The sequence below is a fragment of the Curcuma longa genome, chromosome 11 (assembly GCF_044706935.1).
Source record: "Curcuma longa cultivar G26 ecotype Majalengka, Jawa Barat chromosome 11, ITB_CL_G26_1.1, whole genome shotgun sequence".
NCBI classification, from domain to species: Eukaryota; Viridiplantae; Streptophyta; class Magnoliopsida; order Zingiberales; family Zingiberaceae; genus Curcuma; species Curcuma longa.
Window position 1 is genome coordinate 13,724,595 of NC_133871.1, and position 20,341 is coordinate 13,744,935.

The following is a 20,341-nucleotide window of genomic DNA, read 5'->3' on the forward strand; positions in this document are numbered from 1 at the left end:
ACCCATCGGCATGGGCGGAGGCGGCGGAGAAGGGCACCGGCACCATGCCGGAGTGGAGGATTTCGGGATCAAGGTTTGGAGCATGACGGGCCCGCCCTATTACCTCCCCAAGCACTGGAAGCGCCACACCGCCATCGCCATGTTCGGTATCTTCCTTGTCTGCATCCCCATTGCCATGAAGTCTGTAGAGCTCGAGCTCAGCACTTGCCTCTTCTCCTCTCTCAAATCGCATTCCCTTTTTCCACTTTCCTGTTTATCGATTAGAATTGGTTTGATCTCAAACGCATCTCTTCCCCCCCCCCCCCCCCCCCCCCCCCCCCCCCCCCCCCCCCCCCCCCCCCTTCCCCTCTTCGTCATGTTTCTATCCTCCTGCGTTAATGGCCTACTTCTCTCCCTATTCTTTGTCTTATCCAATTTCCGGTGAAGTATTCATCTAAAGGTCTCATATTTTTCCGGTGAAACATTTTTGCATGGATTCATGGAAAGCATTTGGAAGTAGTTGTCTTTTCATTAGAATTCATATTCTTTCTGTTGCATTTATCTTGCTTGAATTGAAGTAATATTTCAGTTGACTGGGTTTTCCATGACTAGGCATGATGAGATAATTGATCCCTTGATTTGGTAGAATTGAAACACATGACCAAAATGTTTGAGCTAAAGTTAATGGTAGTTAACCCATTTTGCTATACACGCCTGTATAGTTATTCCAATTTCCTATATATATATATATAAATTATTTGCTTCTTTCTTTTAATTGTGATTTCCTTTTTCTAGAAAAAAGAAGGCAAGGTAGGTGTGAAGTGGAACCATTAACAGGTGAGAGGGTCAGGTCAACTATTTTTCTAGTTCATCATTTTTATTTTAATTGTGAAGTTCGATCATTAACTTGTGATGGGCTCAGGTCAAGTATTCTTTATATATTAACTACTAACTAATAATATAAAATTAATGTCTTAATCCATCATTTTGATGACATTGTATGAGCTAAGCACTGGTCTAGTACAGCACCATGTACTGCAAAGTTTTTCCATTTAAATATTTTTCTCATATCTAACATAATATATATTTTTTATAGTCAATATAGCACATCTTTAATTTTCATATCCTTCTCTCTGATTATATGTATCAATTAGGAAAATAGTTCTCCTGATCCAGTCGCATTTCAATTGACTTGTTTATCAATTTGCTTCTTAGCAGGTCAAGCCCGTGCCCTGAGGAATTCTCAATGGAATCCATGATAATTTGAGCTGTAGCTTTCTTGCCCAAAACTGAAGGAAAGATCTAATCCGCCTGCACATGGTATGTTCCTGAACATACAACTGGTTAATTATTTGATGTCGGTTATCAAAAAAAGAAGAAAAAAAAAGTTAATTATCTGATGGCAGCTGTTGCTAAAGCAGGTTTGGCAAAGGAGCAAACACTGTGTGGATATGCTCACTACGTCTTCTTCATTTGCAATGCCAAAGCACGACGGCAACACATATTCCGCAGTTAACAAACAACTGCAGTAACGCCCATTTCACGGTAATGTTATCTCTTTGTTTTTGTTTCTTTTGAAAAAGATGTCAAGTTAGTGTTATGGCCACTGTTTGTCCCATCGCCAAGAGCAATCATCATAGCGTGCAGAAAAAGTCTCTAGACTTGAAGATCCCATGCCAAATGAAACACCTCCTTCTACTTATCAAATATAAAAATAATTGTTCTATCTCTACTTTATTCTAGTTAAAAGATATTTATCCCAAGCTTAAACCCCAGCACCTGATGTAATGAATGTTGAATTTCAGGAATTATACTGGGGCATTGTTAGGCTTGATTAGTTCTGAATGTTTGAGCAGCTTTATGATGGCACTTCAGACATGGACAGAATCAATTATTTACATACATCTATATATATAATTCCAAAGAAGAACGGAGTCTCAACGCCAGTTGCTAGCAAAGAGACTGCCAACAGTGTTGAGATAGCGCCTTTTGCAAGGACAAGGAGCTGAGGAAAGTTGATTTGATCTTTGCAAATGAAGTGTTGAATTCATGCAAGAACAGAAAAAGACAGCAGCATGATTGATAGAGCTGGACTCTGACCTTTGACAAAGTTAATTGGGATGATATGATGCTATCCCAATTAAGCTGTTTGATTGGTTGAGATGTAATGTTCGTGGTATCTCTTTGATCTTGTGTTTGTGGTGGACAAGTCCATTAACGGTGCTTGTGTTCAACGATTCTGATCAGCACAATATTTTCTATTTTTCACGCTGTCCTAATTAAGCATCTCTTACCTCTTTGAGATGTATTTTCTTGTTTTCGTATTAAATGTACAGATAATTTGTCAATCTGTTTACTAATATCGCTTTTCATGATACAGTCAAGATGAGAAAAAGCTGGGGTTGGGTAATCGTCTTATCTGTAGATGGTGACTTCGACAGCGAATTCATTAGTCATTTTTTAAGCTAAGGCAACGCCATCGACATTTGTACCCCACATCCAACGCATTTAATCCTGCAATCCAAAAGAATATCGAAGCCAATCTCTAAAGCCAGTTGCTTCTAGGGAAGGGTTGGTCTGGGGGAGGCTAAAGCCTGACAACGACACCTCAGAATTGTCCCCTACTGCCACAATCTCAGTTCAACAAGTTTCATCACAGTTAGCTTATACTTTCAAGTTTCACCAATGATCATCGATCAAGATACTGATTCTGATATATATCGTTGCTTGTTATCAATGCTGCACAGATCTCTTTTCTGAAATCGTTTACGAGATGCTTATTTCTTTACTGATTACTACTGATTTTTGTATTTAAAAGAGGGATTTTTAGTGACTGATCATGTCACTGAGGAAAGATGATGGTATTTGAGGCTTCAGCAATTTTTAGTAGATCTGCGCTCAATTTTAAGCTTCAGCAAGAAATTTCTTTATCGCATGGAACAAGTTTGCAATAGTTGACAAATCTGCATGGTTCTCGCTCGTAATATATGCGTCTAAAAGAGGGAATTTATAGAATCTGAGGACTAAACATTTCCGTCTCTGATTCAATTCGTCATTTACAAAACTAAGATACGATAGAATCGTGAGCACTAACTTGATCCGGCTCAGAGCGTGAGCATGGAGATGGTTGTCAGCATCTCATCGCTGGGGCCGAGGACCTGCATCCGGCGGCCGTTGCCGGTGGCGCGGTCGTGGAGATGGCTGATGGCTCTTTGCCACCGGCCGTAGTGTCGGCGCACGACGACGTGGCCGAGTCGGAAGACGAAGAAGCGGATGGAGACGGCGAGATCAATGCAGGAGTTGGGGAGCCGGGCGGCGACGAAGGGAAGCTTGAGCACGAAGGGGCAGAGGAGGGAGGCCAGCAGCTGGAAGCCGCTGTGCCCGCCGCCGCCGCCGAGGAGCTTTAGCTTGCCGATGACCAACAGGTGGGCGCCCATTGCAAACAACGACGACGACAACGACGACGAAAAAGAAGAAGAAGAGGAATGAGCTCTCAGCAGTAGTGGTAGTTGCCGCTTTGGGGATGTGGATTTATATAGTCAATAGATAAGGTTCAATAATTCTTCCATTGATGTCATCACCGACGCCGAAGTGAGATTGTGGTGGTAAAGTTCGACACATACTCGAATCCTAGAATCAAAGATCCACCGTGGTAAAATGTGATAACGCTCCCTTCAGCTGTCCTTCCATAATCCGTTCCAAGATAAATTACGATATTGGAGAAATTTATTGATAAAGTTTACTCGTTCATTTTAGAGTCAACTGTTTGATGGCAATTACGAGAGCAACAAAAGGCAAGTACACTCGTAATCTAAGCGCTTTCCTAATCCTTGGATACGAATCTCATACTTCAACTTAAACCGTCGGCAATAAGATCTAAAATTATTCTCCATATGAGACAAAAATGATAGAGCACTTCCAACAATAGTCCAGCAGCCTCCTTTAATTTCTGTCTGTATCTGTATCTGTATCTGTATCTTCCCAATAAAACTGTTTTTTTTCTCCCATTCTTTGAGGTTGAGATCTGCTTCGTGTTGCTTTCTTTGCTTGCATTAATTGGCTGCTAACTAGTTAGTTTTCTATCTCCGTTGGGAGAAGAGACTTGATCTTTGTTGGGTACTCTCCACTTGCTGCTGCTGCTGCTGGTTAACTATAAGAAATCCAATAGAAGGAAGCTTGGAGATGACGAGGAGTTGGACTTGGAAGAACAGCCAACTCGCATTAAAATTTAGCCTGGATGTTGTCAGTCATATCATTATCAGCTACGGGCTCTTGAAGACTTGTTGTCTCTCTCTCTCTCTCTCTCACTTTCACTCCACCCAATCATGTCTTCCTCTTCTGTCGAATCTTGGTTTGTAAAGAAAAATATCTCAACTACTGCTCTAAACGTGAGGCCTGAGTCGATTTCATTCAGCATTCATTGTGCTGATTGCATTGTTCACCCACTGAATCAATCCTGCCACATGCAACTTTCTCCACTGTGTTCTTGGCATTTAATTACCGGATGTGACTCATCGCTATTGGCGTGGTACTTTTCACATCGTCGGCTTGCCCACTCAGTGAGCACAACTCTATAAACGGAATTTGGGTTAACAAAGTATTACAAAATTCAAAGAACAACAATTGATGATCTTTTCAGAAGTAAACATGCTCAGGAGAATGGACATATGTTCGGAGAGATCCATTACTTGTAAGGAATGTTGCGAAATCTTTTGCACCTAAATTAATTGATGGACCACTCTTTCCAATTGTCTTAGCTAACTGATTTAACCAGATTAATTAATTGATTGACCATGAATGAACAGTGGTAGTATTTGCCATGAACAGCATTTTGCTGCGTTAATGAACAAGTGTCTAAAGAGTTAAAAACCCGACAGTTCATAGATTCTGTGCATCTTAATTGGATTCACACGCACGTGCGCGCATAAATCTTCAGGCCGTTAATCATCATGTTGGATAGAGAAGATTGTGTTCTAGAAAGGGCCGGAGCAGCAACATTTAGGTCCCTCCGACGGCCGTTTTCCAATGCTATTCTTCGCCCTCTTCAAGCAAGTTTCCTCGCCAGTCTTCGTTGAATCAACAGTCGCTTTCATTCTACACCAAATTATCCTTCTGATCAAAACCATTAGAAGGAAGAAGAAGAGAGGGAGCTTTGGAATTAATGATTAGCTTACAGCCTTAGCCACACTGTGGACTTGCGGCCGGCAGTGGCTACCATCGCAGGTTAATGATGAGATCACAAATGTAAACTATTGTCAGTTGATCTGATAAATCTCAAATTTATTTGGATTTTAACCTCTCCTCCATGCAGTAGGTTTCTCGATCGGCATCTACGGGCATGAGTAACGAGACACACACCGTTCTGTCATGGAATTTCTCTTCGACTCTAGTCGGTGATCTAGTGCACACTCCCATGCAACGGTGCAAGCTCCGGCCGTGCAGCATCCAGTGCCACCCACCTTGCAACACAAGAGCAAAAGGGGGCCGGGCTCATAGCTGGGCCAGGGCTGATCCTCCTGCTCTTGCTTCTGGCCGGGTTTACTATTCTTTTTCTTGTGGAGCCAGAAGAAGACCAGTAGAAGGAGTCCGAAGACCAATAGAGCCGCTGAAACTAGTGGCCTGGGTGTGGGAGCTTCTCTCGAGGGGAGCCATACTCGAAGCAGTCGATCGACGAGAAGCTAAACGGTGACTTCGACCGAGAACGAATGGAGCGACTGATGATTGTAGGGCTCTGGTGTGCCCATCTATATAGCTATGGGTGATGCATCTGTTTAATTATTTAAAAAGATTTGATACGAGCTTCGGAGGAAGCTGCAGTGCTGTTGCTCTACTGTTCATCTACGAATTTGTTAAAAGAAAGAAAAAAAAAAAAGATGAAACCGCGAAATTCTTATTGAATTCAATGGCAACTGCTAGAGGGAAAGATTGTGTCATGGATCTGGAGTAGATTCCCTAGCTAATCCAATTTGACTAGATCACGTGCAGATGTCGATTGTCAGTGAAAATCCAGTAAGGAGCGTAAACTTGACGACTAAATCTAACGCAAATGGACAATTTTTATTATTAGTTTTTAATTAATTTTTAAGTCAGCCTGCGGATTATTATTTACAGTAAAGTACGATGCAGACATGCAGTCCCAACTCATCTTGTCTCTGTCCAACTTTTAAACCTGTTTTAAAAAAGGAAAGTCATGTGCATTTTCTCTTTACTGGCAAATTAAAGCTAATTTTTTCTTTTCGAAAAAAAAAAGCATGGTAAAAGGTTTCATGGAAAACGAAGGGACAGTGGAAGTTCCACAGAATTTAAATTCCTCCTGCTGAGAAATTTCCTGACAGAGATACCATTCCTCTAATTAAATTTGGGTATTTTCTTACTGTATTTATTATTCTTATTTGATCAATATCTTCCTAAATTCTGAGTTAACTAATAAATATGATTAATGATTTCATGGTCATGGATTCCACACTTGTCCCTCGACAGGTCACGTATCTTTCGAGGAAATTTAAGATTCATTTCCTTTTAAATTATAAAAGTAGAAAAACAATTAATAGATATATAATAAAAAAGAAGATCCTATCTATTTTTAAAACCTTTTTTATTTTTATTTTTTTTAAACATACTGTTTTAAACCTTGCCCTTTGATAAGATTCTCTTCTTACAATGTTCTTCCTCCTTCTGAAGATGGAGCAACAAACAGACTCGTAGTTCTTCTAGCCATGGCGCAGATCAAGATCGGAGCTTTCTGTGTTCTCCTTTGCTTGTCGACCTCACTGCCCCTGCTGGCGAACTCCCTCTTCTTCAACTTCACCGATTTAAGTCGAGCAGCTTCCAATTCACAGCTCGTATTGAAGAACGAAGCAAGAAAGAACGGCTCCAGAATCAACCTCACAAGGGATCCCATGCAATACGCCACCGGCAGAGTGGAGTACGCCGAGAAACTGCTTCTGTGGGACGCCGGCACCGGCGAGCTCACCGACTTCATCACCAGCTTCTCCTTCGTCATCGACTCGTCCAACAAGTCGGAGTTCGCCGACGGCCTCGCCTTCTTCCTGTCGTCGGGGGAGACCGAGCTCAGCTACGCCCGGGGCGGCTTCCTCGGCATCTTCAGCAACAGCTCCTTCTCCGACTCCCCCGCCGACACGGTGGCGGTGGAGTTCGACACCTTCACCAACGACTGGGACCCGAAGGGAGTCCATCTCGGGATCGACGTCCACAACATCACCTCCGCGGTGACCAGGCCGTGGAACGTCGACATCAGGGGCGGCAAGCCGGCGACGGCGTGGGTGAGTTATGATTCGAAAGCGTGCAACTTGAGCGTCCTGGTGAAGTACGAACCGGATCCGGCGTTCGGCCTCCGGTCCGCCACCTCTGCCGCCCTATCCTTCGTCGTGGACCTGCGCAAGTTCCTGCCCGAGAAGGTGATGATGGGGTTCTCCGCGACCACCGGCAACTTGACCGAGGCGCACACCCTTCTTTCTTGGTCATTCAACTCGACCTTGGAAGAAAGAGGGGCTAGAAAGATACCGGCGGTTGCAATCGTCTTCGGTGTGGTCTCCGGAGTGATTGCTTTCGTGGCGGTTGCTGCGGGGCTCATTTGGTGCCTGATTCAGAAGAGGAAGCCCCCTGTTAGCGATGTGGTGGAGGATGATGACGACGACGAAGACGACGCCATCGACGACCAATTTGAGAGAGAAAGAGGGGCGAAGAGATACCCTTCTCAAGAACTCGCCTTGGCGACTAGGGATTTCGCAGCAGAGGGCAAACTCGGGGAAGGTGGATTCGGATCGGTGTACAAAGGCAGATTAAACGACGTGGATGTGGCGATCAAGAGGGTGTCCAAAGATGGCAAACAGGGGAAGAAGGAATACATCTCCGAGGTCACCATCATCAGCCGCCTCCGCCACCGCAACCTGGTACAGCTTCTCGGCTGGTGCCACGACGGCGGCGAGTTCCTCCTCGTCTACGAGTTCATGCCCAACGGCAGCCTCGACTCGCACCTCTACTGCTCGACGAAATGCCTGCGGTGGCCGACGCGGCACAAGGCGGCGCTAGGGCTGGCGTCAGCGCTCTTCTACCTCCACCACGAGTGCGATCCGGCGGTGGTCCACCGCGACGTGAAGCCCAGCAACGTCATGCTCGACTCCGCTTTCAACGCCAAGCTCGGCGACTTCGGGCTCGCCAGGCTGGTCTCCGACGACGGCCGAGGTCTGCAGACGACGATGCTGGCGGGGACGTTGCCCTACATGGCCCCCGAGTACTACTACTACGGCAAGGCAAGTAAAGAAACCGATGTGTACAGTTTCGGAATTGTGGCGCTGGAGATCGCCTGCGGGAGGCGGCCGGTGATGGATGACACGCTGCTCGTGGAGTGGGTATGGGATCTGTACGGAAAAGGAGCGATCTTGGAGGCGGCGGACGAGAGGCTCGCCGGCGACTTCGATCGGAAGGAAATGGAATGCTTGATAGTGGTGGGATTGTGGTGCGCGTATCCCGATTGCAAGCTCCGTCCGACGATCCAGCAGGCGATCAACGTGCTGTCGATGGAGAAGGAATTCCCAAGCCTGCCGCCGGCGAGGCCGCAGCCGATCTATTACCAGCCGTCGTTCGATACGCTGGCCGCCATGTCCGGGACCTTTTTGACTGGAACTCGAAGCAGTACGGCTTCTGCGTCTTTAGCGTGCTCGACGTCTCGACGATCATTCCTGTCATTGACAACACCACAAGCTGATCAATCCGACGAGGTTCATGAATCGACGCCGACACTCCAAGAACAGGGCTCAAATCTTGAATTTAAACTTGGGCAAGAGTAGAAGCCGTTCCTGTATTTTGAAACGGCGTTCAATTTTGATTTTTTTATTATTAAATTACTCATGTGTAATTATTTAAATGTCCTTTAATAATATTTTTATATTATTATTTTCGGATTTATTTGATACGTGAATAAAAAAATGATTGGTTCAATTATTTTCTCTAATTCTTGCTATTTAGAGGAAGATTAGATTGGTGTTCTATCATTATTTTTTAAAACTAAAATAAAAAAAAAAGATGATTGAACGTCTCTTTAATATTTCCTTTTTAAAACTAATTACCTTTTAATAAAAAAATAAAAAACACTTTTTAATCTTTACTAAAGCTGCCAACTGCACGTATAGCGATAACTATTATGATATTACAGAAACAAAATCTTTGTTTTTTTGCATGGATTCTACGGTGCAGTCTCTTCGTACGCCACGTAGTCCGCCATTTCTCCTGCCTTCTTCCACCTCCACCTACCTCACCTCTCATTTCCTCTCGTCCTCATCGTTTTAACCAAGCTTTTTCAGGAAAAACCCATATATCCCTCCCCGATCTTGTTGCGCTGTGGCAGACACTTAGTCATGGCGGACGATCACGAAGACCAGACACAGCGAGGAGGAGGAGGAGGAGGAGGAGGAGGCAGCATCAGCAACAAGAACAAGAAAATGAGGCGCGGCGCTTACGGTTGGCTCCGTGACCGTTGGGTACGGGAGCTCGTCCGTGACAAGCATCGCCGACTGGTGGAGGTCCCTTACACCGCCACCCTCGCGCACACCGTCAATGCCCTTCTCGCCAACCACGTCTCCGCCGTCCCCGTCGCCGCCCCGCCCGGCCAGTGGATCGGCGCGGGAGGCTCCATGATCCTCGAGTCCGACCCCGCCACCGGAGCCGTCCGCAAGCACTACATCGGCATGCTCACCATGCTCGACGTTCTTTCCCACATCGCCGAGCTCGGCGACCACGACGACAAAGACCTCGACCGGTGGATGGCGATCCCGGTCTCGGCCATCATCGGACACTCGCTCGAAGGCCTCAGCCTATGGACTTTGAATCCCAACACCAGGTAAGAACTCTGTTTCAAAAATACACCAAAAACAAGTCTCGCCTACTCGAGTTCATGCCCATTGATTCTCATTCTGAACATATTATTTGCTTCAAATTTTGCAGCTTAATAGATTGCATGGAAACGTTGAGTAAAGGAGTTCACCGAGCTCTGGTTCCTGTCGAGAGCCAAATGAATCAGGCAGTATCGGTGGAGCTCGTCGAGGAGTCGCCGGGCTACAGATTGCTGACACAAATGGACGTGTTGCGCTTCCTGAGAGAACAGCAAAATGATCTGAAGGAGATCTTATCGCGCAGTGTTGCCGAGCTCGGAGCGATCAGTGAGACCGTTTTCGCGGTAGGGAAGCACACAAATGTGATGGACGCAATCAAATCTATGAGAGCTGCAGGGTTGAGTGCTGTTCCTGTCGTCGAATATCTCCCTGGTGATCAGATTCTGCAAGATGTAAGTTTTCAGTAACAATTACAACAATTACTTTCATTTGTAAACTTGATTGGTCTGTTGTTCTATTTCATTTGATTTGCAGGGAAAGGGAGAGAAACTTGTGGAGACATTTTCAGCAACAGACCTACGAAGCTGCCCAATTGCTCTGCTGCAGTCATGGCTATCCATCAGTGTGGTCCAGTTCAAAGAAAGGCTCGCTGTCAGAGCTAGTAACGCAACCATCGCACCCATCGATCGGGATGATCCCGGCGCAGAAACAAGGCGACTCATCACTTGCTACCATGAGACAAGCATGCTCGACGTGATCGATTCGGCTGTGTCGAACCACGTTCACAGGCTATGGGTCATCGATGAGGAAGGATCCCTGAACGGCGTCGTGTCACTTTCGGACATGCTAAGGGTCGTAAGGGACTCTGTTTTGGTAGCTGAACAAGAGCTCCAAGTTGCCATTTCATAAGAACAGATGGCCTGTTCAATAGTAAACAGGGACACTCACTCAGGCTATGTTATGTTATGTTTTTGTTGAGTTCGTTCACTCATGACATAAACAGGGACTTTCCATGTCTTACAAGAATCTGATTCCTTTAAAAGCAGCAATCTGTAAAGAAAAGTGCCTGTTCGACATGCTTTTTAAAAAGGAAACAAAACTGTTGGAAAGAGACCAATAAGCTATATAATTATCCAATCAAAGAGTGAAGAAACCCATTGTATGCTTTCGGAGGAAGTTGTCTGCATCACTTTGATTCCCTTTCCACAATTTCCAGTTTCATTCTGATGAAGGTTTGGTTGCATGTTTTGCTTTTGAGCTGTGGTGTTTTGACAAAAGAGGGCACTTTAAAGCTGCATTGCTTAATGGCGAAGAGTTAGGAAGGCACGAATGGCAAGCAACATGTGAAGCTTCAGCTCAGTCCATGGATAAGCACTTCATCATGCCCACACGCCTCCTTAATTGCGCTTAAATTGCGCTCAATATAAACTTGCAAGAATTGACTACGTAATTGATCGAGGATCTATGCATATGGCACATGGATAAAGGCACTTTCAATCATTTAATAATTGTATTTCTTTCTTTTTCTGATAAGCTCCATCTTATTCTCTGCTGCTGATCAGAGACTCCGATTTCTTCTTCTTCTTAGTTCACTTTTGCCCCTTCTCATCCACATATATAGAGTATCAGATTGAGCTCGTCCAAATCACTTGGCTCTTCCGACCCTTCTTCCAACTCCGAGTAAATCCGAAACAGGGAAAGCGGCGATGTTTTGTGGATTGCTAGGTGGAAACTTCTCCAAGAAATGGTGAGAATTGAACTCTCTTTTCATGGTTCTCATCTTGTATAATTTATCTCATGGCTTCTTGGGTGGGTTGGCGCATGGCAGTAAGCAGGCCGTGAAGCTCATAAAGATGAGGATCGAGCATATCAAGAGGAAGAAGCAGGTGGTAGTGTGCATCCTCAAGAAGGACATCGCCGACCTCATTGCCGGCGGCCGGAAAGCCGAGGCCTTCAAAAGGGTTGAATTCTTGAGTTTCTTCCTGTTGTTACCTTGGACGATTCTTGTTGCATGAACAAAGTCGCTTCTGAAACAGGTGGATGCACTCATCGTTGAGATGAACCTCGCATCGTGCTACGAAATGATTGAAGGATTCGGTGATTGCATCATGAATCAGCTTCCGACCTTGAAAAAGACAAAGTATTAGAACATCTACTTCGTTAGGTTTCAGTAGGCTCTTCCAACTTCCAAGTTTTCATGAGCTCTTTTTCCGTTCCGTTTTGATAAACAGAGACTGTCCTGAAGAAGCTATGGAAGCAGTATCAACCCTAATTTTCGCAGCTGCAAGATTCCCAGATTTGCCGGAGCTGCGTGATCTGAGGTCTCTATTCGCAGAACGATACGGGAATTGCGTGGAGTCATCTGTGAATCCTCAAGTACTAATCTTTTTCTTCGTCTCCGTTCTTTCACACTCTCTAAGAATCATAAATTTCCTTGCAGTTCGCTGAGAAAACAAGAAACAAAACTTTTTCGAAGCAAAAGAAGCTCGAGCTGATGGAAAATATTGCTGGTGAATTTGATCGACCAAACCAGGAGGAGATTAATGGCTATAATTTAACAAGCGTCGAGTTGGAGCCAAAGGAAATTCATGTGATTTCCGCAATCAAAACAAGCGACTCATGCGATCCGAAGGACATAGAAGCTCACGGAAATCGAAAAATCGCGACAGAGGAGCAGCAGGAGATGGATTGTAGCCCAGTGGAGAAAGAAATTGTTTCAGAAAAAACTTCGAATGCGTGTGTAGCGAACAGAAGAGTTCCTCCATACACCAAACCAGATTCCAGGGATGAAACTGACAATGAGGAAGTGCATGAAAGATCAGAAGCAACTGATCTCAAAAACCAGCTAGCAAAAGAACTGAACAAGAACAGGAGAGGAAGATACTTGAATCCACCTTATCTTATTAAGCCAAAAATCCATGACACTTCAAACGGTGAGGTTGAACTTCACATTGAGAAGCCAATGCCCCTTTCTTTAGATCATGTAGCTACGAAGAATGAGGAAGAAATGGCCTTGGATAAACTGCTGCAGCACTACAGCAGGAAAGGGACAGATACAGGACCAGAACTCAGCAGCAGAGCTACTGAACTGGAGGATGGCGGAGCAGTGAAAAAGGTGCCTCCTCCACAAAGAACTTTCTCATTGCCACACGAATCAGGTAGTCCATCTGAAGCTAAAACGCATGTTCGAGGAAAATCGTTGCAGTCGGATCCACTGATCAGTCCCAAGCGCGGCCGTGTTCATCCGAGACTGCCAGATTATGATCAGCTGGCGGCAAGGTTTGCTGCTCTGAAGAATGGTCGAGGCGCCACCATTCCGCATATGAATGTGTTCATCTAAAATATGAAACACAGACAACAGACAGATTTGTAATTTTAAAATATGTTTATTTAATTTCTACCTTAGAATATAATTTGTTCATATTTCGTGGGTCGACTCCCTGTAGAACTTCCTTCGTTGATTTTGGCCATGTTAACTGCTACTCGATTCGCTTTCTCCAGCTAGAGTCACTGCTAGCATCCTACTCCTTTTTTTAAGTAGATCAATCAAAGGTGAGAGAGGGATCGATTATAAGTCATCACCTCTTGAAATCGACTCCGAACTTAGTCAATATTGACTAAATACTATCAAGCTCTCGTTAGATTTGACCTACTTTAAACATAATCTTGAGATTCTAACTAACTCAAGTTCCCATTGACTGAGTCAAAGGTATATCACATGGAACCCATATTGATCAAGTCAAAAAGATTTTGCGAAGAAATCTATATTGACCTAATTAATCAAGATTATACCACCTAAGAAAACTCTACTCACCTCCCTATCATAATTCAATAATCTTCCAACAATAATAATCTCACTATAGATTTATAATTCAATAAATAAATAAATTGTTGACAAGCCCAGAGATAACCTCAACAAAAACTCTTTGGTTTCTGATTATTAACAGACAGCTTTCAAAAGAAACACAGACTAGAAGAATACAATTTCAGTTTCATGTCAAGAATATTTTAAAGTAATTTTCTTATAAAAAATTGGATTCTGTAAATATTTGTAAAAATATATATTCTGTATTAAAATGAGATTATATTTCATTTTAAAGGTGAGGAGTCAACCGTTGGGTTTTAACATTGCCATATGATCAACACCTCAAAACTCTAAATTAATGAAGGAAAAAATTGAATAATTCTAAATTCAAGGCCTTTATTTAATATGTTCTCAACCATTAATTAAATTCTCTACTTGGTGGACCTTCATTTGCTCTAACAATTATATAAAATCTGAATGTCCAAGATAAGGGGAAAATAAAGACAAAAATAAAGATCATTCATTGTTGGCAGCCTTTATGGGCTTCAATTATTTTCTCATCCTTTTGCAATTCTATTAATTTTGTAACAAAAAAAGAGGGACAATTTACCAAACCACTCACTTTATTCTTAAAAATGCACAATTAACTTTGGTATTTATTAAAACTAATGCTCTTTAATCCATTTCAACTCCAAAGCAAATATTTTCAAATTTAAACTAAATTGTAAAACCTCAATTCTCTCCTCTCTTCTTGACTAAGCATAAAATTCCCTATATATATATATATATATATATATATAGTTGAATTTTAAAATATATTTTTTATAACAACTATAAATGTTTTACTTATTAAAAAAACATTTGAAATTGATGCAATGCCTATTTTTTATACCTTGAAATTAATATGCCTCGCGACATCACAAAAGGTTGAATGATTAGCTAAGTACGCCTCTTCCCCTTAATTAGAAAGCAACTTCATAAGGGTTTCCATTAATGACCTCTCATTTACTGTTTGTTAATTAATCATCGACCATTGAGATTAAATCCTAATTAAATCAAACAATAAAGAAAAAACACTACTTAAGAATTCACAAAATATTTTTTTCTTCAACCACTCCATAGACCATATTTAATCAATTAGGTAAGATAGATTATTCTTATTATTAGGAGTAAGCCATAATTAATGATATCACCATCACTCACTTGACAAGAATGTTAGACCTACCATGTCCCAATCTAAATTGCTTGATACTTTTTTTGATAAAAATAAAATAAAACATTCTTATCATACTCCATTAATTTATTGCATTTGCTATATAGTTTGGAAAGCACTAGCTTCTCTTTTTTATCATGCTCCTATTTTCTATTTTGTAATTTAATCAAAATAAATTTTATCATTTTTAAGTCGAATATATATACATTAAGGTCTCAAAAAAATTAATGATGAAAAAATTAGTATTTTTTGAAAAAGTTAAATAATTTTTTTATAAAAATATTAACAAATAATGATTAATTATCTTAGCATTAAAATAATTTATACTTCGGCTACCCACTTTGACGTATCGATACCGATACCTGCCTTGCAGTTGGAGGATACTGTGGGTCCCATTGAACAATCCGAAGCACCCAACGGTTTCGATCAGCCGTCTCGTCCATACAGCAAACACGGAGCGGAGCGCCTCCTCTAATCGCGCAAGCGGGCATTCCCTGAACGGCGTCGTGCCCGAGACGCCAGATCGAGGACCCGACAGTGCCCGCGCGGCCGCAGACGCTTGCTCTTGGATTCTGTTCTGTTCTGCCCTGCCCTTCCCTGCCCTGCCCTGCCCTTCCCTTCTTCTCCCGTTCCATTGAACCACTGAAAGCTATTTGTAAAGCGATCAATTCTGCTGATGGAGAGGCAGCTTTCAACCCCAACCTTTTCGACCTTTCCCTTCCATCTCCCATCTTCCTTTCCCTTCCACGCTTTCGTGCTTTGGCTCCTTCTCTTAGCCCCCACCAACACCCGCCTACATGAGCCAGCTCCCTCTCCCACACAGAACAAACAAAACCCATCAAATACAATTATTGGAAACCATGATCTCACAGAGGATGAAATAAAAAAGGAAAAAAAAAAAGCAGCTTTAGTTCTCTCATGGCAACATATCTTCACCTCCTCTCTCTCTCTCTCTCTTTTCATATCTCCGTTTCTTCCTTCCTCTCTGCATGTCGCTTCTCTCTCATAAAAAATGGTGGTGTTGACTTAAAGTGAGGTTTTTTGGATAGTTTTCTGTGTTCTTGCAGCTTGTTTCACTGGTTTTGCTCACCGTCTCCGGGAATGTGATAGCTTTGCTAGGTACATTAGCTAGTTGGGATTTAGCCTGTTGCTTCTTTTTCTTCAGAAAAGCGGGAAATTTTATTTATCCCTTGACGATTTCTTATGCTAGAGAATATTTTTGGTTTGAACCTGCAGGATGGGGATGATTGGGTTTATGATCATATATGTTTTTACCTGTGGAAATCCCAACTATGTATATGTCCTCAGTTTCTTGATCTTGTATTAGTGGAATCGATTTGGAGCTTAGCAAACTGCTATGGTTCCAAAACTGATGGCCCTAAAGGTGGAAACTAGGGTTAAAAACAGGCACAAAGGATTTGAGTTTTGAGTGAGGAAATTTAAGAGTTTGGATATAAATCGATAGAAAAGTCAGTCGATATCCTTATATGTTCAAAGGTTGCAACGTGAAACATTCAACATGTGTTGGAACTAATATCTGTAAATATCTGAAGAGTTTGAACTTCGCAATAAATTAGATGTGACGTGAATACTAGTACTTGGTGCATCAAGTGGTCTATTAGTTATTTGACATATTTCATTCTTAATTTAAACAAGGCATTTTTTTCAGTGGCCACTTAATTCAAGCTCTTTCTTATGTTTCAGGAATTTGTAGGAACCATGGAGAACAAGACGTGGATATGGAAGAGGAAGTCTACAGTGAAGAACATTGAGGTCAACAGTAATCAAATCATCTTTTTGATGGTTTATTACTGATTTTTGCACAACTAATGTTTCAGCATAAACAATTCTCAGACTCAAAGATTGTTGTTACCTTCTTTTACTGATTTTGATTGTTTATTACTGGTTTTTACCAAACTAATGTTCTTATTGTTAATTTTTTGGATTATAATAAAAGAAGGCAACAATTCATCAGTACCAAACAAATTTTCAGCTCTTCTAAACTGAACATATGTTTCTTCTTATGTTGGGAATCAATTTGTAAATGCCTATGTTTTCTCTCAGAAAGGGAAGACCCTGGAGTTGGAGAAATCTGTAGAAAACTTGAATGAACAACTATCTTCTGTCCGCAGCGAGTCCAATGCTAAAGATGATCTTTTGGCAAAGCAAGCAAAAGTAGCTGAGGAAGCAATTTCAGGTTAGATTTTTTTTTTCTCTTCATTTTTTTCCCAACACAGAAACTATGTTGTTTTAAGAACAAACCATGCATGATCTACTTGTTAGGATGGGAGAAAGCAGAAGCTCAAGCTCTTGCTTTACAGCAACAATTGGATGATGTTTTGCTTCAGAAGAAAATGGCAGAAGAAAGATTAGTCGAACAGGACACAGAATTACAAGAATTCAGACAGCAACTATGTGTTGTTAAAGAAGGCCAGCAGCTCATAGTTAACAATGCTTCCATGAAAATATCGAGAGAACAGGAGAAGACACGCGTGTTAGAACAAAGGTTGGTCGGGACAAATAAGAAGCTCGCTGAATTGGTCACTGAAAATGAAAACCTGAAAAGAATCCTAGAGGCCAAAGAACAGTTGCTTGCAGAGATGAATGAGGCTAAATCAAAGCTGGAAGAGAACTTTACTGATGTGGTGTCCAGACTTGATGCTTCAGAGAAATTCAATGTGTCTCTGAATTATGAGGTCTGTATGCTTCAGAAGGAGCTTGAGATTCGAAACGAGGAAAGGGACTTCAACCGGCGATCAACTGATGCTGCTCATAGGCAGAACCTAGAGAGCATCAAGAAGATTGCAAAGCTTGAAGCTCAGTGCCAAAGGTTGCGGGTCATGGTTCGTAAGCGCTTGCCAGGGCCAGCAGCTTTAGCTAAAATGAGAAACGAGGTCGAGGTGTTGGGTTATGATGAATTAAGCAAGGATGCCTCTTCTGTTGTCAAGAAACTTCATGCAATTGAAAATGAAAACAAGGTTCTCAAAGAGACACTGACCAAGAAAGCCAATGAACTTCAAGCATCACGCATCATGTTCGCACGCACTGCATCCAAGCTTTCTCAGGTTGAGACCCAACTTGAGGATTTTTCTAAAGGAAAAACAAGCTATGAACTAGCAAAGAGCAGTCCAATGTCATATAACCTGCCATGTTCATCCATTTCAGAGCATGGTGGCAATGAAGACAACCTTAGTTCTGCTGAATCATGGGCTTCTGCTTTAATTTCTGAGTTGGAGCACTTCAAAAGTGGGAAACCAACTGCTCCATCATGCACAAGTGTTGAAATATCAGATTTAAGTTTGATGGATGATTTTGTTGAGATGGAGAAATTAGCGATAATCACTGTTGATAAACATTTTGATAGCTCACTCAGTGTGATTGGTGATAACAATTCCTGTGTGCCCACTAAAGAATCCGAAGCAACATGCAAGGATCTTGTTCCTCTCATGGAAGTCTCCGATTATAAGTATTCATCGCTTGAGAACTATCCTATTTGGCTTCAGGACATTCTGAGGGTTATTGTACAAAAGCATCATTTCATGCAAAAAAGTTTCTGTGCCATTCTTGAAGATGTTCAAAGTGCTCTCGGAGATTGGGATTCTTCTATTGTTGCAAAATCCTACAGCAAGAAAGTTACAAAAACCAAAAACACTTTGTCAGATTCAGTCAATGGAGCCATCACCACAGACTCACCAAACAGTAAAATGAGTTCCCGATTTTGCCGGTCTGACATGGAGAAATCAGTTCACAAGCTTGTGGAACTAGTCGAAGGGATCATTCAGAAAATTAATAAGAGTAAAACTGGTCAAGGCATATCATCTGGAGATGATGATGGTCCTTCTTTACATGATAATTCTGGATCAGAAAATGGATATGCAGCTCGAACATTTCTATGGGAAATCTCCAATCTCACTTCTGTTTTACAGAATTTTATAGCAGCATGCAATGATCTATTGACTGGTAAGATTGATCTTGAAAAGCTGACACAAGAGATTTCTTCAACACTGGACTTGATTATAAGTCATTCTTTTTCAATTCAAGATGTTTCAGACATGAAAGCGACTATTAGGAAACATGTGGATGTTGATGAATCATACAGTGAGCATGGACTTAAATCTGTATCGGTATCAAATGGTCTACACATCTTGTTCAGAGTGGAAGATTTGGAATCCAAACTGAAAGATGAAAATGGTCGACTAAAATCTGAGATTCTTAGTATCAAGTCTGAAAGGAAAGATTTGGAGGACATTCTAAAAACATCTAGCACTCAGAATGAAGCACTGAAAGCTCAGCTGCAGGAATCAGAAGCAAAAGTTTCAAATTTACAGAAAGAAATTGGAATACTTGAGAAAACCAGGGAGCATATTGAAGAACAGATTGCGAATAAAATATCCATTAATGAAGACCTCACGACTAAGTTAGCATTCGCAAAGGATGAATTGAATGAAGCTCTTCAAAAGTTTGCATCCCTTGAAGTCCAACTTGCTCAGAGAAACAACTGCTGTGAAGAACTGGAGGCAACTTGCTTTGAACTACAGCTAGAGTTAGAAAGGTACGAAATACTATTTTTGTGCGTCTTTAGCTGTAATTCTAAAAGTTCCTCTGAGATCTTTAGTTATGTGTGGCACAGAGCTTCATCTGAAGAAACTCCAAAACATAGCATTCACCCAGAAAACAAGCAAATCCAGATGGTAAGCATTGTTGATTGAAACTGGATGGGAAAAAATTCACAACTTAATTTTACTCGATTTAACTTTGTTCTGATCATGAAGTATCAGACATCTTAAATTAACTTTCTGTTTTATAGCTTTAAGCTCCAAGTGATCAAGAGTGCAAAAAACCACATCTTGATCATTGAAGTCTTTAATCTTTGCAGGAGTGTGATATAATTGCAGCAACAGAAAAACTTACCGCTTGTCAGGAAACTATCCTAAATCTAGGGAAGCAGTTGGAAGCATTGGCATCCGCAGGTGATGGACCTTTATTTGGCAAGGTGATATCTACAACCGCGAAGTCCAACCATATGAGAGAAGAGGATCACTTGGAGCCCCCAGACTTGAGTTCTCCAAAGAAGGAAAATCCATCGACCGAACCACCACATCTGCTAATTCCAACTTCTGAAAACACAAACCTCAGCCATAAAAGCTCATTGAGAAATATAATTCAGATGTCACCGGAGAATAATGCTTCCGACAAGGACCAAGGCGAGGCCGATGAAGGAATGCTCATGTTTATGTCTAAGAAACAAGATGGAGGTGCAAGTCTGCTGAGAAAACTTTTGATGCAAAGGAGAAGAAAAAGCAGTACAAGACATGAACTTCCAATGGGTGCTCAATAACAGCTTGGAAACCTTCCAATTATATATATATATATATATACGAAATAATAAGCTATACTACCTGTCATCGACCAGCTTGAGCTTCAGATGTAAGATCCAAGGCATAATTGAATGAGTTAATTCTGGAATGCCTCCAAGTTCTTAAGTTTGCGCTA

At 42.0% G+C, this 20,341-nt stretch overlaps 3 protein-coding genes, 1 long non-coding RNA gene and 1 pseudogene across 6 annotated transcripts; all 5 read left to right on the forward strand.

Moving 5' to 3' along the window:
* Positions 1-1,279: 1,279 nt before the first annotated feature.
* On the forward strand, positions 1,280-2,249 carry LOC141837856 (uncharacterized). Its single transcript, XR_012602584.1, has 3 exons — positions 1,280-1,299; positions 1,401-1,524; positions 1,785-2,249. It is a non-coding gene; the product is annotated as an uncharacterized LOC141837856 (long non-coding RNA).
* Positions 2,250-6,668: 4,419 nt separating this feature from the next.
* On the forward strand, positions 6,669-8,777 carry LOC141838584 (L-type lectin-domain containing receptor kinase IX.1-like; annotated as a pseudogene).
* Positions 8,778-9,356: 579 nt separating this feature from the next.
* Positions 9,357-10,739, forward strand: LOC141838586 (SNF1-related protein kinase regulatory subunit gamma-like PV42a). Its single transcript, XM_074726101.1, has 3 exons — positions 9,357-9,838; positions 9,943-10,282; positions 10,365-10,739. The coding sequence occupies exons 1-3, from the start codon at positions 9,357-9,359 to the stop codon at positions 10,737-10,739; spliced, it is 1,197 nt and encodes a 398-aa protein (XP_074582202.1).
* A 754-nt stretch (positions 10,740-11,493) lies between these two features.
* LOC141838585 (uncharacterized) lies at positions 11,494-13,181 on the forward strand. Its single transcript, XM_074726100.1, has 5 exons — positions 11,494-11,577; positions 11,659-11,791; positions 11,867-11,970; positions 12,062-12,206; positions 12,271-13,181. Exons 1-5 carry the CDS (start codon positions 11,537-11,539, stop codon positions 13,168-13,170), a joined length of 1,323 nt encoding a protein of 440 aa, XP_074582201.1. The 5' UTR covers positions 11,494-11,536; the 3' UTR covers positions 13,171-13,181.
* Positions 13,182-15,821: 2,640 nt separating this feature from the next.
* LOC141838583 (filament-like plant protein 7) lies at positions 15,822-20,278 on the forward strand. 3 transcript variants are annotated; one of them, XM_074726097.1, is made up of 6 exons: positions 15,822-15,967; positions 16,553-16,621; positions 16,913-17,045; positions 17,132-19,400; positions 19,479-19,539; positions 19,725-20,278. In XM_074726097.1, the coding sequence occupies exons 2-6, from the start codon at positions 16,568-16,570 to the stop codon at positions 20,184-20,186; spliced, it is 2,979 nt and encodes a 992-aa protein (XP_074582198.1). In that variant the 5' UTR covers positions 15,822-15,967; positions 16,553-16,567; the 3' UTR covers positions 20,187-20,278. The 3 variants fall into 3 exon arrangements, with proteins under 3 accessions (XP_074582198.1, XP_074582199.1, XP_074582197.1); XM_074726098.1 differs by having other exon boundaries at positions 16,563-16,621; XM_074726096.1 differs by lacking the exon at positions 15,822-15,967 and having other exon boundaries at positions 16,544-16,621.
* The last annotated feature ends 63 nt before the right edge of the window (positions 20,279-20,341 follow it).

Excerpts from the sequence above, each read along its gene's own strand:
- LOC141838586 (XM_074726101.1), top strand. The coding sequence starts at position 9,357 with ATGGCGGACGATCACGAAGACCAGACACAGCGAGGAGGAGGAGGAGGA. Across the intron at positions 9,839-9,942 it reads ACTTTGAATCCCAACACCAG|CTTAATAGATTGCATGGAAA; the intron begins GTAAGAACTCTG and ends CAAATTTTGCAG. Across the intron at positions 10,283-10,364 it reads GTGATCAGATTCTGCAAGAT|GGAAAGGGAGAGAAACTTGT; the intron begins GTAAGTTTTCAG and ends TTTGATTTGCAG.
- LOC141838585 (XM_074726100.1), top strand. The coding sequence starts at position 11,537 with ATGTTTTGTGGATTGCTAGGTGGAAACTTCTCCAAGAAATG. Across the intron at positions 11,578-11,658 it reads GGAAACTTCTCCAAGAAATG|TAAGCAGGCCGTGAAGCTCA; the intron begins GTGAGAATTGAA and ends GGCGCATGGCAG. Across the intron at positions 11,971-12,061 it reads CCGACCTTGAAAAAGACAAA|AGACTGTCCTGAAGAAGCTA; the intron begins GTATTAGAACAT and ends TTTGATAAACAG.
- LOC141838583 (XM_074726096.1), top strand. The coding sequence starts at position 16,544 with ATGTTTCAGGAATTTGTAGGAACCATGGAGAACAAGACGTGGATATGG. Across the intron at positions 17,046-17,131 it reads AGCTGAGGAAGCAATTTCAG|GATGGGAGAAAGCAGAAGCT; the intron begins GTTAGATTTTTT and ends TCTACTTGTTAG. Across the intron at positions 19,540-19,724 it reads AAAACAAGCAAATCCAGATG|GAGTGTGATATAATTGCAGC; the intron begins GTAAGCATTGTT and ends TAATCTTTGCAG.